Genomic DNA, 16,761 nt, shown 5'->3' with positions numbered 1-16,761 from the left:
AACCTGTAGTTTTTTAATTTAGATTTTTAAAGTTATCTTACTGACTACAGTTAAGCCTATACCAGCAATGAAGAGAGCTAAGCCGTGTACTATGAAGAACACCGGGGTTATCAAGCTTCAGAGACTAGAGCTAGACTTCACTCAACGTCTCTGATACACAACCTATGTACACGTCACGTCGTCATGAAATAAAGACGGGAAAGTGACCTCGAACACACTCCACCACACACCCGACACAGCACATCTATTGTGTGAATAAAAAAAACGTTTTAGCTGCGGCAACAGCCGTAGGTGTTTCTGATCCCGGCTTCACCGTGTTGTTTACCCCGATCTTCTCCCACCGGAACACGGCTGCTGCTCAGGTCGGACGTAGTGTCACGGGCACCAGGCGGTCTGGCCCGGGTCTGGACTCGGTCTGGACTCGGTACCAGGTCTGCACCGGTGCAACACGCTGACCAGGAACAAGATGTAAACAGGAGGATTCTGTTTATCTCGTTAGGTCAGCGTGTCCATTTGAATTGTGTGAAAAAAGTTTTTAGCTAACGTTAGCTTCAAGTATCCTGACAGGAGAAGCCGACACTAGGAGACAGTGAGTCATCTCTGGACCTGGTACCGAGTCCAGCCCGTCGGTGCAGACCGCCCGGGGCCAGTGACACACCGCTTCCGACCTGAGCAGCAGCCGTGTCCCGGTGGGAGGAGACCGGGGTAAACAACACGGTAGAGCCGGTGTTGTGCCGTCGTATGCACCGGGATCATGTTGAAAGGAGTCCGCCCGCTATTCAGACATCCCGCTATTCCGACATGTCTCTATTCAGACATCCCGCTATTACGACATCCCTCTATCTAGACATGCCGCTATTCCGACACTTTTTGGTATCGCTAGTCCGACACGTCATCTTTTTCTTTTCTTTTTTTTTTTTTTTACAGCTGCGATACCCAGGCGCGTCTCTCTCTTTTTTTTTCTTTTCAGCATGCCTATCACCGGTTTGATGAGGGAGTGATGTTCTTAATCTCAACAATTCAACTATAAGTCGCAAACAAAACTGACACACATGATAAACAAACAGAACTATGCTGCAGTTTGTTTGTCAAGTTAACCTGTCACCTTCAGCCCCCGGAAACAGGCATGTACATGAAGCGGTGCTGTAGCTACCGGAAGTAGGAAGTGACATTGTGCAAGAGGCCTATTCTCCTTTAAGTCTTGTTGAGAGAAGAAAACATGGAAGGCCTGTCTGTCTGAAAATGCAAACTTCAAGGAAAACTTATTTCTTACCTTAAAGCAGAAGTAATCCGGTCGTTTTGGCTAACTTCCTGTGGGGTCATCCCTATGTTCCCACAGCCCTATGTTCCCTCAGCCCTATGTTCCCTCATTTCTAACTTTTGTTGTCACTGAAAATTAGGCCCTATTCCCACAGCCCTTTGGTCCCACCATTGGTTGGGTTTAGGCAATGAAGAAAGGAGTTAAGTTAAGTTTAGTAAAAAGACCAGGTAGAGGCTAGACAGGCCAGATAGATAGAGTCCAGATAGGTAGAGAGAGTCCAGAGGGAACATAGGGCTGAGGGAACATAGGGCTGAGGGAACATAGGCACGCTCCCCTTCCTGTCAGCCGATGGAGTTAGCAGTCCCCGCCCATGTATCAATGTTGCGTACGCACAAAAAAGTGGCGTACGTCATTTTCCACGCCAACGTTCAGATGTAGGCTATCAAAAGTGAAATGACCGTGGAAAAGTGCGGTGCCCCACGCCAACTCCATGGCTGGCGTACGCACGTTTCTACTATTGTTCCTTTGGCGACACTTAGAGGTGAAGCTGGGAAACTGTTAATAATGTGAAAACAATGTCTCAGAGATGTGCACATCAGAGACACATTTATGAACAACCCATCCACGTGTTGCAATTAGAGAGAGAGAGAGAGAGAGAGAGAGAGAGAGCGAGAGAGAGAGAGAGCGGCGCTACTCTCTCCAGCCAGCTGACGTGTAGCTCACCTGCGGCTCACCTGCAGCTGTCAGAGGAGCCTCGCTAGTTCTCTCTCTAGCCTGCACTTTGTTTAAAAGTTCAACATGTGAAGATCTAACTACCATCTGCACACCGGTCGCCAGGGCACAGTGGACGTGGCTGGTGTAGGCTCGCTATTTTATACTGTAACGGCAAGGGGGAAAAAATCGTCCTCAATTGCTGATTGTCTGATAGTGTGTGTACATTTGTCGGGTTGGTCTTCCATCACGGACTGCGCTGCATTACTGATCATCACCCGGTCACCCTGTCTATCTACAGCTGTGGTCTAACTTCAGCTTGCCACTTCCCTGTCCCTCCTCTCTCTGTCTGCCCGTTCTAACTCCATCTGACGAAGTTCAGCATCTGTAATCGGGTTCATAAAGGCTCGGTGCTCTGTGCTAAAACAATCTGTCATAGTAAAAACTTGTCGTATGTGCAGAATAGTGACGTAGGACCCCATACATTGTCCGTCACCACGAGAAATTTTCTGGCATGTCAGAAATTTGTTGGGAGGTCGGCAACTCGTCTTTAGGAAGTCGGGACGTGACGCAGAGCCTCACTAACCATACGTCCCGATTATGCTCACGACCCCGCGATCCCTCTAAGATTATGCAAATTAGGCTGCGACTCGTCTGGGACGAGAAAATCGTGGCAAAATCGTGCAGTGTAAGCCCGCCTTTAGCGGTAGCTATTAGCATTGGCCGAGCTGCAGCTCGGCTTAGTTAGCTTAGCTAGCTTAGCTTAGCTCCATCTCACTTCAATACATTGAATTGAGATGGAGCTAAGCTAACTCGTTGGTTGTTTTATTAATGCAACAGGACGTATTTTGTCTGTTTGATGTGAGGTCTGGTAAGGTTAAAAACAGTTTATCATCAAAATGTCATTTTCTTGTGTGTGGATCATAAAAAAAAATGTTATTTTGGTGTACCTCTCACTTTACTATAAGGTACACAGAAAGAGTAACGAATGATTCAGTAATGATTCAGTACTCTTTACCTAGTCATTTTGATGTCTCACTTTACTATAAGGTACACAAAAAGGGTAACTAATGATTCAGTAATGATTCAGTACTCATTATCTACTCATTTTGATTTCTCACTTTACTATAAGGTACACAAAAAGGGTAACTAATGATTCAGTACTCATTACCTATTCATTTTGATGTCTCACTTTACTATAAGGTACACAAAAAGGGTAACTAATGATTAAGTAATGATTCAGTACTCATTACTTACTCATTTTGATGTCTCACTTTACCTTAAGGTACACAAAAAGGGTAACTAATGATTAAGTAATAGTTCCTCAGTAATTTGATTAGGAGTTACTTAAGAACTCGCCATTAACTTAGTGAGTTCCTCATTCATTCCAAATTTGTTTCATAGTAAATAACTACTCTAAATTTTGTGCACCTCAAACAACTTTACTGTGAACCACGGTGTGATCAGTATACAGTACTACACAGCCCCATGATATTCATTTAGCCTACCAAACATGTGACAAACTATCATATTTATTTCGAAGGCAACATGGATGGTCATATTGATGTGTATGTGGTCTGAAATTAATGAATAAAATCTTCTCAAGAATCCTGCTGTCTGTGGTTTTTTGAAGGAACTACTAATGTAAAGATGAAGATGAAGAAATGAAAAACCACTCATTATGTGTCACTTTAGGTCATAAAGGTTAACTACTGGACATGTTATTGAGTAATGATTCTGTACTGATGAAGTAACTAGTTCACTAATCATCAAGTTGTGATTAACTTTCTATGAAATTTGATCATGAGTTAATGAAGAATTGATCATTAATAGTTCCTCATTAGTTCCTCATTAACTACTCCTCTGAAATTTGATCAGGGGTTTCTGAAGAACTGACCATTAACTAATAGGCCTAGTTAGTTAATCATTATTTCCTCAGTAACTACTCTAATTTTGTGTATCTCAGTTCCCTAACTAACTACTCATGAGTTTCCAGTAACTACTCCTCTGAAATTTGATCAGGGGTTCCTGAAGAACTGACCATTAACTAATAGTTAATTAATCAGTAGTTCCTCAGTAACTACTGTAATTTTGTGTACCTTAGTTCCTCAGTAACTACTGTAATTTTGTGTACCTCAATTCCTCACTAACTACTCATTAGTTCCTCATTAGTTCTTCACTAGTTCCTCATTAACTACTCTAATTTTGTGTACCTTATTGTAAAGTGTTACCTTGAATTTTGGTGTAAGACTTTGATTTATATATATTTTTTGTCTTTAGTAAAGTTGAAGTGTGTGTTTGTTTCAGTCAACGGCCACTAGAGAGCGCCATATCAACAGGGATGAGGTGAAACCACATCACTGCTCACAGTCAGACAATTTGATGCCAATTGCTTGACATCAAGCCAACTATGAACAACCTATGAGGTGAGACAGTGGACAGTGTGTGTGAGTGTCCCTGTGTATAGCTATGACTCTGTAACTGTACTGTTTCAAAAATGCAATTTGCCCTTGACTGTCTTAATTTACACACAGCCTTTTCATTTTTACTTCTGACTGCTGTACGTTTTATTGAAAAATATGATTTTTTATCTTCAAACCATCATCAGTGTTTTGTGTTTTTCTTCTAGAGTGTTAAATGAAACAATATCTGCTGCACAACATGCAGAGCACTTAGGGCCTATCCCACAGTCTGATACTTTACGTTTAAATAACGCAATGAAACAGAAAGATAAAGTCATCCATAGGTAATTAGAAAACCGTGTGTGCGCGCATGTGTGTGTGTGTGTGTCAGAGAGAGAGAGAGGCAGAGAGAGATTTTCATGGTGTTTTATTCATGGTGTGAGACAGCTTAGGCCTTGCTCTGCTGTTATCTGGTGGCCTCCTACTCCTCCACCACCACAATGGCTCCTGCTACCACATTCATCAACCTGACACCACACACACACACACACACACGGACACATGCTTTTCTCGCTCTCACTCCGCACTATCCCACCCCCCCCCCCAACCTCCCCCATCCCTCCATATGTCTTTCCACTCCACATTTCTCTGGCTACATTTCCTCACCTTATTACTCCCCGCAGAGGAGAGAGAGAGTGAATGATTCCTCTAACTCATCTCCCACTCTTTGTGACACATCATTTGTTGTTCTGATTAGAGCCCATAACAGCGCCTCCGGAGTGTGTGCAGAGCTGATGGTGTGTGTCTGTGAGTGTTTGGCTACAGGGGGAAAGTGGCTGTCATTAACTTGGACTTGTGGCCGCCTTGTTGTCTGTGCTCCCGATGATCTGCTCAGCTCTGAGGGGCAAGAAAGACAGCTGGGTGTGTCTGTTCACGAAATAACCAAAACTGTGCAATGATTACTGTAAATTAGGTGAATTAAACTTTAGACTGAAGAAAGTATGTGTCTTTGCTGCATTCAGGCAAAACCAGGGTAAGAAAAAACAAAACTTGTTATTTTTATCCTCTTATAAGTGAAAAAGTGCTTGACTTTAATTCAATGTAGCCTATCATGTGTGTTTTTTGGAGGACATTCCTTGAAAGCTGGTAATGTGTGATAGGCATTTGCCATTATTTTTGACATTTCACACAATAAATGATTAATTGAAAGGAGCGGCAGATTTAGTGATAAAGAAAATAGTTTCTCACAGCCCTGCAGCTTTTCTCATCTGATTGGATTTCTGCTGGGAAACCAACCAATCTGCCAGGTTGCTGCTACTATCAACAGTTGTTCTACTTTTTCACACCAATCATGAACACCTCAAGATGGTGTTCTCCGGAGTTGGTAAGGTGTGCGTGCTTGGGGGTGGATTGTAGCAAAACACCCCCAACTGCAGCCTCCCTCCTCCACCCCTTCGCTCCCCGTCTTCCTCCTGTCCTGTCCTTCATCCTACCTCTTCCACTCGTTTTTCTCTGTCCTAGGTGGTGTCGCTACTGAACATGAGTAATGATGTTGTCATCTCTGTAAGTCTCCATTTATCAATGTCAGATGGGAGAGCAATGCAGTGGATTTGTGTGTGTGTTTGTGAATGTGGTGACAGTGGGTGGGTGGGAAGGTGGGTGGGTAGAGAGTTGAGAAACAAGGCACCTAAGAATAGCGAAAAGGAAAGATGTAGCAGCTGAACAGTATAGGCCAGGGTGTTGGCCACGACAAAGACAAGAGATGAAGAAAAGGGGCGTGGCTCACAGAGGATGAGGAGGAGTGAGTTTGAAATGGGAGGATCAAGAAAAAGGCGAATTCCAGCCAAAAGGTTTCGGCCCTGTGTGTGTTCTCTCAGTCTGTCTGTCGGCTGACACCAACAGGGAGCCCATGATTCATCGTAGCTATTACTGCCAGACAGAATTAAGGCTCTGCTCTTTAGCATATGCAAGTCTAATTATGCAAATTGGGTCTGTTAGACAAAACATTACTGCAGTAGTTAGTCAGTCTGGTTTTAGGCGCTACGTGAATGAGGATGCATTTGTCTCTGTCAGTCTTATGACACTGAAATGAAATGAAATGACTGCTTGTCAGCTAACAGGGTAAGTGTATTGATGTTATTGTTGTGTATGCACACACATGGTGCCGTAGTGTTTGGAGCACTGAAACATTCAATAACATACAAGCTGATGAACTAAATTACGCTCTATTTTACGTGAATTGTAGTCGTACCATTATTTAGCAGTCACAAATTTAATCAGTTTAACCTCAGGTAAGAAGCTAGCTCTTTATGCTAGCTAACAAGCTAAAGCTCAAACTTGGTCAGCACTTGCACGCAATTTAATCATCCATATAGCCTAGCCTATTTTTTGGAAGGTCACAGCTACCATGTTTCTAATAACATCCTCATCTTCAAATGCATATTTCTTGTCTTCATCAACAGTGGAACTAGGTCTTTGATGTAATGTGACTTAATATTTTTACTTACAATATCAAACTGAAAACATTCAGGAGGTGTATTTATCCTTATTAAATGAGCTGTACTTTAACATTATGCTGTATTCAGTTAGCCTATATTTTAGAGTTAGTATGGTATTAAGCCATATGCAGTTATACCTTGCTTTTATTTTATTCAGTTCTGGGCCTCCACAGTTGTGGTGACCTAACTGTTTTACCAAATGAATGCAATGAACAACAGAAACATTCATTTAATATGATCAGCGAGAACATTATCTCTTTATTGTATCTTTTTGAAAAACAAACAAACAAAAAGCCTTTTTGTAACTCTCTTTTGTTAACATTTCAGAATTCTGTACAGGATAAAAAGAAATAAGCACTGCTTAAGAACAGAGTCAAATCTCAAACTAGAAAAAACAAATGAAAAAAATTCCAAAAAAGAGAAGAGGTTTACAATACAAATTAGTAGTAAGACATTGTCTGAAGTGCAATGGCATAGCTCAGATGGGTTAAAAGTAAAATCAAAAAACTTAAAAATAAAAATACTTCTCTATTTTTCCAACAAACAGTAAATTCTTTACAGAGTAGAGACTGTATTATCTGATGTATTTAAACCTGTAAAAACATATTTACAAATAGCCATTATCTTTTATATACTTTTTCTCATAATCACATATATGTCAGCACCAGTAAAAAAAAAGAACAAAAAAACAAATAAAATAAAACAAAGAACATCAACAACAACGATTTTTGTTAAAATGTTGTCTACAGACTTGGTCCCGGTACATAATGATATATGGAGGAAGCTTCCTCTCTTCCTGAAGGGATTTGAACCCTCACTCTGAAGAAGACAAAAAGGTCACAAAGGCTGTGACCTTAACACTGACCCAGAAGTGTTTCTACTGTCCTGCATCCAGTTTGGAGTGGTTGACCTTGGATATTTTTGTACACACTGCCTCCATTTCACTGGTCCGACCCTCTGAATTTATATTTGAGCCCGCCTGGAGTACTGGAGCGCTGTCAAAATTTTGGAGGTATGAGCAGGGAAGCTCAAACACCAACCAACCAACAAAGACTTTATATCCAGACACAGGGTTTCATTTATATTTTTCACTCTCTCCACTAATAAAACTGGGGAATGCTACAACCATATACATTGATCTGCCCCTGGCCCTTCAACTCCACACAGTGAGACGGAGGACTTCTGCTCCCAAAACATGACGGAAAACCAAAGCACAGCATTTGTGGGTGCTGCCAAACGCAGCAACGCTTACAGGACAATGGGCGCGGTGGTTAAAGTTTGTATTTAAAGGGTTGGATTATACAACACCAACGACCATGGGAACAAATGAGCTGATGGCAAGGAGTTAGTTTACAGAGAAGAAGGCTTTTTGGTTTGTTGATTACAGCATCATCCTCCAAACTTTCACTCTGATGAGCTAAATACAAAGTGATGCACGTACAGACTCACTCTCACTCATCTTTTAACCAAGATTACAAAACAGCTAGAGAAGTAAGGTGTTATCTTACCAACAACTACTGTATTAAAACCTATTTGACACATTACTCAAACATTAGGGCAAAAAGAGTGGACAGTGTGTTGATGAATGAAAGCCATAAGGCCTGGTGTAAAGCCTACAGTTTCCTCAGAGAAGGGGAGACACTTACTTCAGTGGAAGCACTGGTTGTTTTGATGCTAACTGGCGCTAACTGTTGCCACCTTTTAAGCCTGATCAGCTGTCTAAAGTTTATCTGCTGTCTCTAAAACAAACTCAAGGCTTAGAAGTGGTTTCATTTTCCTAGTAAAGCGCTGGAAGGGGACAACTTGTATTTCTTCACAGTAGTGTTACAGTACAGCACAGTATACGTTCTAGTTCGGAGTAAGGGCGTTTTTTTTTTATAGCTGCAGTACAAGAGAAGCCACTATGTAAAGCAGGGCTACGGTGATTGACAACCAGCTGTGTCACAATGGAGGAGAAGGCTGTGGTGTGACGGGAGGACAAACAGATATTCAGAAGACAACACAAACTAAAAGAAGGCTAATTTAAACTTTTTTTTCTTTCTCTTTAATCGACAAAGACACAACCAGCGTCATTGTTAGAAATAACACAGCAACAAATAAAACCATGTAGGTGGGCTTTCAATAAGCATTTTTTTTTTCCCATAACAAGAAGAAGTCACTTGCGGTGCTTGAATACATTCAGTGCCCAGCGAATCGTTTTGCTTTGTGTCAGACTGATGCATATGATGTGGTTTGTGTCACACAGGCAGAGGGTTTAATGTAATATTAGCTTTGTTAGCTGCCTCCAACACATCCGCTCATCCTCCCAGGCTGATGCTGATTTATCTGTTTGTTGTGTTCTTGTGTTATCTGTGTGTGTATATATGTGAATATACACACACAGCAACAAATGTATGTTTATGCGTGTTTAAGTGTGTGTGTAAGTTTGTATGCCTGCTTTAGCTGCCTATTCTCTTTGTCTTCCTCCACATACATACCCATCATACACAGCCACTCACAGGAAACAAACCCCCTCCAAAACTACCACCCAGGTCGGTTGCCTAGCAAAAGCACTAGAGGGCAGAGTGTGCTTGTGTGGCACAATAGACGAACATCATTTGTTCTGTTTGTGATGTTCACAATTTAAACAGAGAAAGGAGTGTTGAGAGTGAGGAAAGAGTCTCAGGAGAGCGGGTGGGAAAGACAGGAGGGGAAAGAGAGAGAGAGAGAGAAAGAGAGAGAGAGAGAGATCAAGTGAAGAGCCCAGAGTGAGAGAGTGTAAGGGAGACAGATTTGTGTACATGTGTGTGTGTGACTGAGTGTGCATGTGTGTATGGGGCGGCACAAATCTAAGAGAGGAAAGGGGAGCATTGAGAACGCTTTCTACTCCCTTCAGCTCCTCACGTAGTTGAGAGATCTGAAGCACTGAGCTGGGTGGCACAAATACACAAACACAAATAAATGGCTGTCTTGAGAACAAGTCTTCCTTCCCCTTCATCAGTCTGCGGTGTTCAATCAGCCCCTGCTGAAGCTCAGGCTCAAAGCGCTGCTGTGTAAACGAGGCTCGCTTTCAAACACTGGAACATGAGAAAAAATCATTTTGTGGAGAAAAAAGGGGGAAACTAATGAAACACACCTCTTAATCTCTATATTGGTTTTTCATTAATATGCACGAGACATAATGGTCGCTCACTCCATCACACACTTGCACGCACACACACTCACAGGGAAACACACAAACTCATTTATAACCTTGCTCATGTTTTACAAAACAAAAACATGCCAGTCCACATCGCGTCGTCCTTTTTGTTTTACTTTCTCAGGTTTTAATTTGTCCTACTTTAATGTTTAATTCATCCAGTAAAAACTCATCTCCAGCTATTGGCTTGGGAAAAATTCCTCCATCCAACCATCGCTTGAGTCCAGCTCTGCTCCAGAGCCGTCGCCCAATCCAAACGCTCCGCCGCCTGAGGGCCCGCCCCCATATCCATAGGATGACATGTCCTGATTGGCTGTCCTCTGGTAGCCCTGCGGCTGCCCTCCAACCCCAACTCCTCCAGGTCCGTAGGGTCCACCTCCACCTCCCCCTGCCCCCATTCCTGGCCCCCCAGGGCCTGGCCCAAATCCCCCCATCCCAGTCATCCCCTGGCCCATCACCCCCTGGTTCATTCCCTGGTTCATGACCATGGGCCGGGGCTGGTTGGTCCTGGGCTGACCGCCCATGTGAGGGGCCATCATTGGGCCACCCATACCTGCAGCTGGGTTGCCCACCCTGGGGTCCATCCCCTGACTCATCCCCTGTCCAGGGCCCTGAAAGTGTTGCTTGGCCATACGAGGTTGACCCGGCTGCATCCCATAACCCTGGGCTGAGCTGAAGCCCACCATGTCTCCTCCCCCTCCTCCTGTAGTCCTTCCGACCGCTCCCCCCATGGCCTGCAGACTCTGCCCTTGGTGCTGCGGCCAGCCGCCTGCCGCCATTCCCCCGTTGCCTCCTCCTGCTCCCAGCATGCTTTGCAGTCTCTGTGCTTGGGCTTTGGCATTGGGAGGGCCTTTGAGGGGCTGCTGGGTCATGGAGTTCATTAACATCCCCTGTCCCCCGTATCCTCCAGCTCCGCCGCCACCAGGGCCTCCGGGCATTCCTCCGACCCCGGGACCAGCGCCCGCCTGCCGGGGCGGTCCTCCGGCGGGGTTGTGCTGCGGTGGAAGCCCCATGGAGGCTTGGACGCTTTGGCTCTGGTGCTGCTGCTGGTGGATCATTTGGCTCATGGAGGGGTTGAGCCCATAAAGGGAACCCTGGGTGGACCCCTGGTTGCCATAGGGTAGGCCCATGTCGGTTTGGGGTCCCACAGAGCCCCCCTGGCTCTGAACAGAACTCATCTGGACCATCTGTTGCTGGTTCTGCTGTTGCTGTTGTAGGAGTCGGGCGGCCCGGATGCTCTGCAAAGCCTGGCTCCTGGATGCCAGGTCCTGAGGGGGACCTACAGAAGAAGAACAAGAAAAGTGACCATGGGAGAAGGCAGACGAATGAGTTTTAAAAATAACTACAGAAACATACAGCAACAGAAATCACAAAGAACTGGACTTTTGTAAAAGAGCTTTGGAGCCTTGTACTAGATCCACTGTAATCATCAAATGGTACATAAGATTGATCTAACAAGTCAGTGCTGAGACATAGATTTATGTTGTGTGACCAGCTGTTTACTCTGGAAATGAATGTTTCTCCCCCAATTTAGTTCAAATCCCACTGCAGTAAAACACACGCACTAAAGCCCCAACACCTCACTTCCCTGCTTTTTCCTATTAGAGGCTTGGTAGTAGTAGAGCTGAGAGGTCTGCTAGCGTGGAAATGGCTATAAATCCTCTAATAAACCCACTTCTGACATCACTGTGCTAATCCCTCACCTCACAGCTCAGAGTGGAACTGTAACAGAGGAGTGAGAATGAGGAGGATCACACACTCCAGGCTCGTACGTCAGGAGTGAGACGAGTTTGGAGTAATGTTACACTGTAAGACAGCTATGTATATTCAATGCACTGCTTCATTTGATGTAAATGAATACACTGTGTTTTGAGTATGCCCTGATTGCAGGTGATGCCGCACTCAATGCTTCTGAATCACTGACACACTGCAGGATAGTTGAACTAACAGGTACATATCTAGGCCAGAGTTTCATGCTGAAGCCCCCTCTTCCTCTCCACATTATCTCCCAGACTCGCAGACAGTCTCTCTGATGGCTATAAATGGCTTTCGACTTGACTCCACTCCTCCCTCTCTGCATTTTTCTTCATCTCTCCATCATACTCACCCACTCGTCTCTCTCTCTCTCTCTCTCTCTCTCTGTCTTTCTTCCCAACCTCTCCCTATACCTACCAGACTATCTACCTATTCCTCTTGTTGCCAGCACCCCCCCCCCATCACCACCCCCCATCACCACCCCTCCCTCTCTCTCCCACTTCCCTCCTCTCATCCATCTCTCTGACTTCACCGGAACTCTGGGGGATCCAGGACAGACAAGTTGCCGTGGTAACAGGCAGAGCAGGAATATTCTTTTTTTTTTTTTTTCGGAGAGAGCGAGATGGAGAGAGAGAGAGAGAGAGAGAGAGAGAGAGAGAGAGAGAGAGGGAGAGAGAGAGAGAGAGAGAGAGGAAGAAGCTGTAGAGCATCTGAGCTCCAACTGATGTGTCTGACAGAGAGAGAGGACGAGGTCTGGTTTCGGGGTGATGTTCAGTCAGCGCTGCTGTTTGCATACATGTTCCTATGTGTTTATACGTCTGTCTGCGAATATGGCAGAGAGTGAACTGTAAAATCTGTTAAATGTCTAAATGTCTTGGCGCTCTACCATGTATACCATACTTATTGCAGACCAATATGCATATGTGATTATAAGCTTTAAAAAAAACAAAAAACCATCTGGCTGCTCTGCCGAGAACTGGAAACTGGTTTACCAAAAATCCATGTAGTAATGTGGTCATCAATAAAACGCTAAAGAATTTAGAATAGGTTTTTGCCTTCTTTATTAGAAAATCCATTGGGGTGCTGCCATCCTTGTGTGTTTTCTACACATTGTGATCATCGTTGACAGATGAAATGAATGCGCGTGTTCATGTCTCTTACCTTGGTATTGACTGACTTGGGGGTATGGATTCCTCTGGCCCTGGCCCATCTGTCTGGGGAGGTGCTGCTGCTGTTGGAGCTATGGACACACACACATACAAGGTGTTAAGAGTGTATACTGCACATACTTCTTCATACATAGTGTGTCACATATTCAGGTGGGTACACACAAGGTCACAGTTCTCTATAAAATAAGTTTGACAAAATTGATTCTACTGGTAAAATGTAATATGCAAACTGGGAAAAAATATTTACAGTTATGTATTCGATACAAATGCAGACACAACGTTTCAGTTTCCCAAAAGCCAATCAGATGATGAAAATGATTAATTACACAACAGAAATATTAGTTATTATCAGTTGCACTCAACAGCTGTGGTAGTGTATTGATTACAGTTGGTAAAGTGGAGCGGGGGTGTGATACTGATATTTGGTACTGTAAAGTCAAACAGATGTTGGGTACATTAAAGGTGAGACAGATGTGTGCAGGCATGAGTAATCAGTGTTCAAATAGGAATCCAAAGGTAGCCCTCACAATTAAATTGAAATGATTAATTGTTTTTATCAATAAAATTATGAATAATGTATGTATGTATAATAAGTTTGAGTCTGTGCAGCTCAAAAGGAAACAACTGAAGCGTGTGTGTAGTTGGATGACGGAGGATGTTGCTCATTTAAATAGAGGCATGATACCTGATAACTATATACAGTACTAAACCAGAGCAGGATGTGTTTCTTCACACACATATATTTTGTGTCTGTGTGTGAATGTTTTTTTTCCAGATCCAATTAAAACCAACATAGTGGGTGGTGACTTCAGAGTTCAGAACTCTTTAATACTTGATTCCCTCACAGAGAGAGAAATAAAAAGAAAACAGCACATTATCACAGCAGGCAGCATGTGGCAAAAAAAAACATACACACACACATACACATGCACACACTCACACATATGCACACTGCAGAGATGAAAGGGAAGTAGTGAAGAGGGGGCTGGTTGAGGGTAATTATACATGCAACCAGACAACAGTAAAGAAGGAGAGAGGATGAGCTGCTCTTGTTAGAGCTGCAGACACATACAAACAATGCCCACACACACAAATCATAATTTAATGCATGACAGATGAATCACACAGACCTTCCTGCTTGTTTTTTAATCCCCACACAGACACACAAGCCTCATGGTGTGAGCACACTGACTGACATAGAGAGACTTTACCTGTTCAGCCAGTAGTTGCTGCTGCTGCTGCTGCCTCTGCTCTCTGAAGAGCTGCTGCTTCTGCTGCTCCATCATGTGCATCTGCACCCTCTTCTCCTGCTCCATCGCCATCATCTGCTTCATCATGGCCGCCTGCTGCTGATTGCCCACGTAGCCCGGAGGTGGTCCCGACCCCTGGTTGGGGCCCACTCCTGAGGCCACGCCTCCACCAGGGTGAGGAGGAGGGATGGCGCCCGGCGGTCGTGACATTCCCACCACACCTTGTTCCTGCACAGACAGAGAGGAGGCAGCAATTTGTCAGTCATTCAATCACCTATCAATCGATCAGACATGTTATAGGAACAGTTTGAGCTTTTTATAGTCTGATTTTTAAAGATGAATATCACATATTATAAATAAGGCTAGAGCCAGCCCTCTATTAGATTTATATAATAGAAAGAAACAATGCTTATCAGAATGTCTAAGCCTTCTCAATTAACACATTGAATATTTTAAAATGAAAAATAGGTTTTCTGCATAATATGTTGATAAAGGAGCTTTAGAGATGCTATAGACAGAGCAGGGCTTCCAGTGTTTGGACAAAGCTAAGCTAACCTGCTGCTGTTGGTAACCTCATCATTATTACATTACTATGAAAGGGGTTTGATCACATCAACTAACTGTATTTACCAAAATATTAAACAAGTAAAACTGAGTAAAAATGGACCAAATGATCCTTTACACATCTAACAAAACGCTTTCAAGTTATGCAACCCTCCTCTTCACTGTCATTGTTGCAGCTCTGAATCACAAGTGAATGTAACACAATTACATCAGGTACAGGAGGAATGCATATTCAGTCTGCTCCTCCACAGTGACAACTTCACACAATCTGATTCAAGCTGTCGAGCATTACGTTGTGTAAACACTCACAAAGACTCCAGCCAGGTGTCTACGAATCAGAGTTAAGATTAACACAGGACTGCCTCAAGATTCAGGCCACCCCGAGTCCTCCCAATGGGGCAGCGGTGGGTTGTCGCTGCATACATTATCTCCTCATTAGCATATAAAGAGCACTTCCTCCTCCACTCAGCCGTATGCTAATCTCTAATAGGATGAAATGGCCTGCTCTGGCCAATGGGAGCGGGGCATTTATGAATCTATTAAAGGTTAGACATCTGAACGAGATTGGACGTGGTTTGGTGCTACTGGCGATGAGTGAGGGGAGAGGCCTGAGTGGAGAAGAATGAAGGATTCAGGCCAGTGGAGAGCGTTTGCACATTTAAAAATACAACCGCACGCAGCCACCCACAGCCAGACAGAGGAACAGACAGTGTACAACAAATCACATTTAACTGCAGGGGAAAGAATGAAACAGCAAAAGCAGGATTACAGTGGTGAAACGCAGCGTTGGCCAGAATCTGTAACACGCTACTATACTCAATATGTTTTGAAAGAGCCAAAGCCTCATAATCCGTATTGAGGCTCCGCTCTTCTTAGAAAAGGAGTTAGGTGGAGATAAACCTCATATATTAGAGCACAAGAAGACCCTGTGGAGCAAACAGAATCGGCTGCTTAAGACTGGTTCAGCAGACAGCCAGACCAGACTGATCGATGCTCAGAGCTACGCGTCTCATCTCCGGTTGGCATGCTCCTGCTGGATGGCAGCACAGCAGTCAGACAATGCAGGAGAGGAGTGGAGCGGAGCGGAGCGGAGCGGGGGGAAGGAGAGGTGTAGTGTTGGGAAATGACCAACGGGTGGCAGTGGTGATCTTTAAACATTCACATATGCTGGTTTATGTGTGTCTCGCTGGCCTCCTCTCAGCAGATGGCTCAATCATGACGGTTCTGATCTACGATCTCTCGCTCTCCCCCACTCACTCTACCTCTTTTCTTCCTTTCTCTCTAAACACCCCACCATCAAACTCCTTTCTCCACTCTTCCTCCGGTTCTCTCTCTCTCTCTCTCTCTCTCCCTGTAGACAGGGAGCCCTGAGTCATGTCCACACAATTGCCAGGGAACGAAGGAATGGAAGGAAGATGGATTACACAGGAAAGAGGAGAAGAAAAGTCTCAGAGAATTAAAGATTTTGGTGAAGGTGGTGTGTATGTGTGTGTGTATTGCAGGGACGAAGCAGCAATAAGAGCAGAGTCTTAGCTAACTAGAGAACTGACAGAAAAGTACAGTGTGTATACCAGTTGTTAAATAAAGTGAAGCAAAAAAAAGCACATGAGGAAAAAGATGAAAAAGGAAGTGAATTAGCAGCAGTATCAGTATTATTTCAGTGTTATTAGTACTTCGCTGAAGCGTCGCTAATATACAATGAATTGAATGTCACGCCAATAAAGCTTATTGAATAGAAAGCAGGTATCCTCTTTAGAATGATAAAGCAAATTAAATTAATGGTAGGGAAAGGAAAAGAGCATGTGTGGGGGAATTAGGAAGCCATGAGAGCAGAATGAGGGGAAAGAAGAGGGGAGACGCAGAGCAGGCCTTCTTTTGGGAGGAAAAACAACAGAGAGCGAAGAGGTGACAAGCCAAAAGAGGAGGAGTGAAAGGTGGGACAGAGGAGAAGAGAGCAGGTACCCTGGCAACAG

General features: G+C 44.0%; 1 protein-coding gene across 1 annotated transcript in view; it reads right to left on the bottom strand.

Moving 5' to 3' along the window:
* Positions 1–7,348: 7,348 nt before the first annotated feature.
* maml3 (mastermind-like transcriptional coactivator 3) overlaps positions 7,349–16,761 on the bottom strand; it is a 120,349-nt gene continuing 110,936 nt past the window's right edge. The window contains exons 4-6 of the mRNA XM_083982605.1: positions 14,186–14,452; positions 12,967–13,045; positions 7,349–11,329 (exon numbers count right to left, since the gene is read on the bottom strand). Coding sequence (XP_083838731.1) covers positions 10,230–11,329; positions 12,967–13,045; positions 14,186–14,452 — 1,446 coding nt within the window. The 3' untranslated portion in view covers positions 7,349–10,229. The remainder of the gene's footprint in view (positions 11,330–12,966; positions 13,046–14,185; positions 14,453–16,761) is intronic.

This window comes from Trachurus trachurus (genome assembly GCF_905171665.1).
Source record: "Trachurus trachurus genome assembly, chromosome: 1".
NCBI lineage: Eukaryota > Metazoa > Chordata > Actinopteri > Carangiformes > Carangidae > Trachurus > Trachurus trachurus.
The sequence above is the reverse complement of the archived record's forward strand: the minus strand, read 5'-3'. Positions and strand labels throughout refer to the sequence as shown.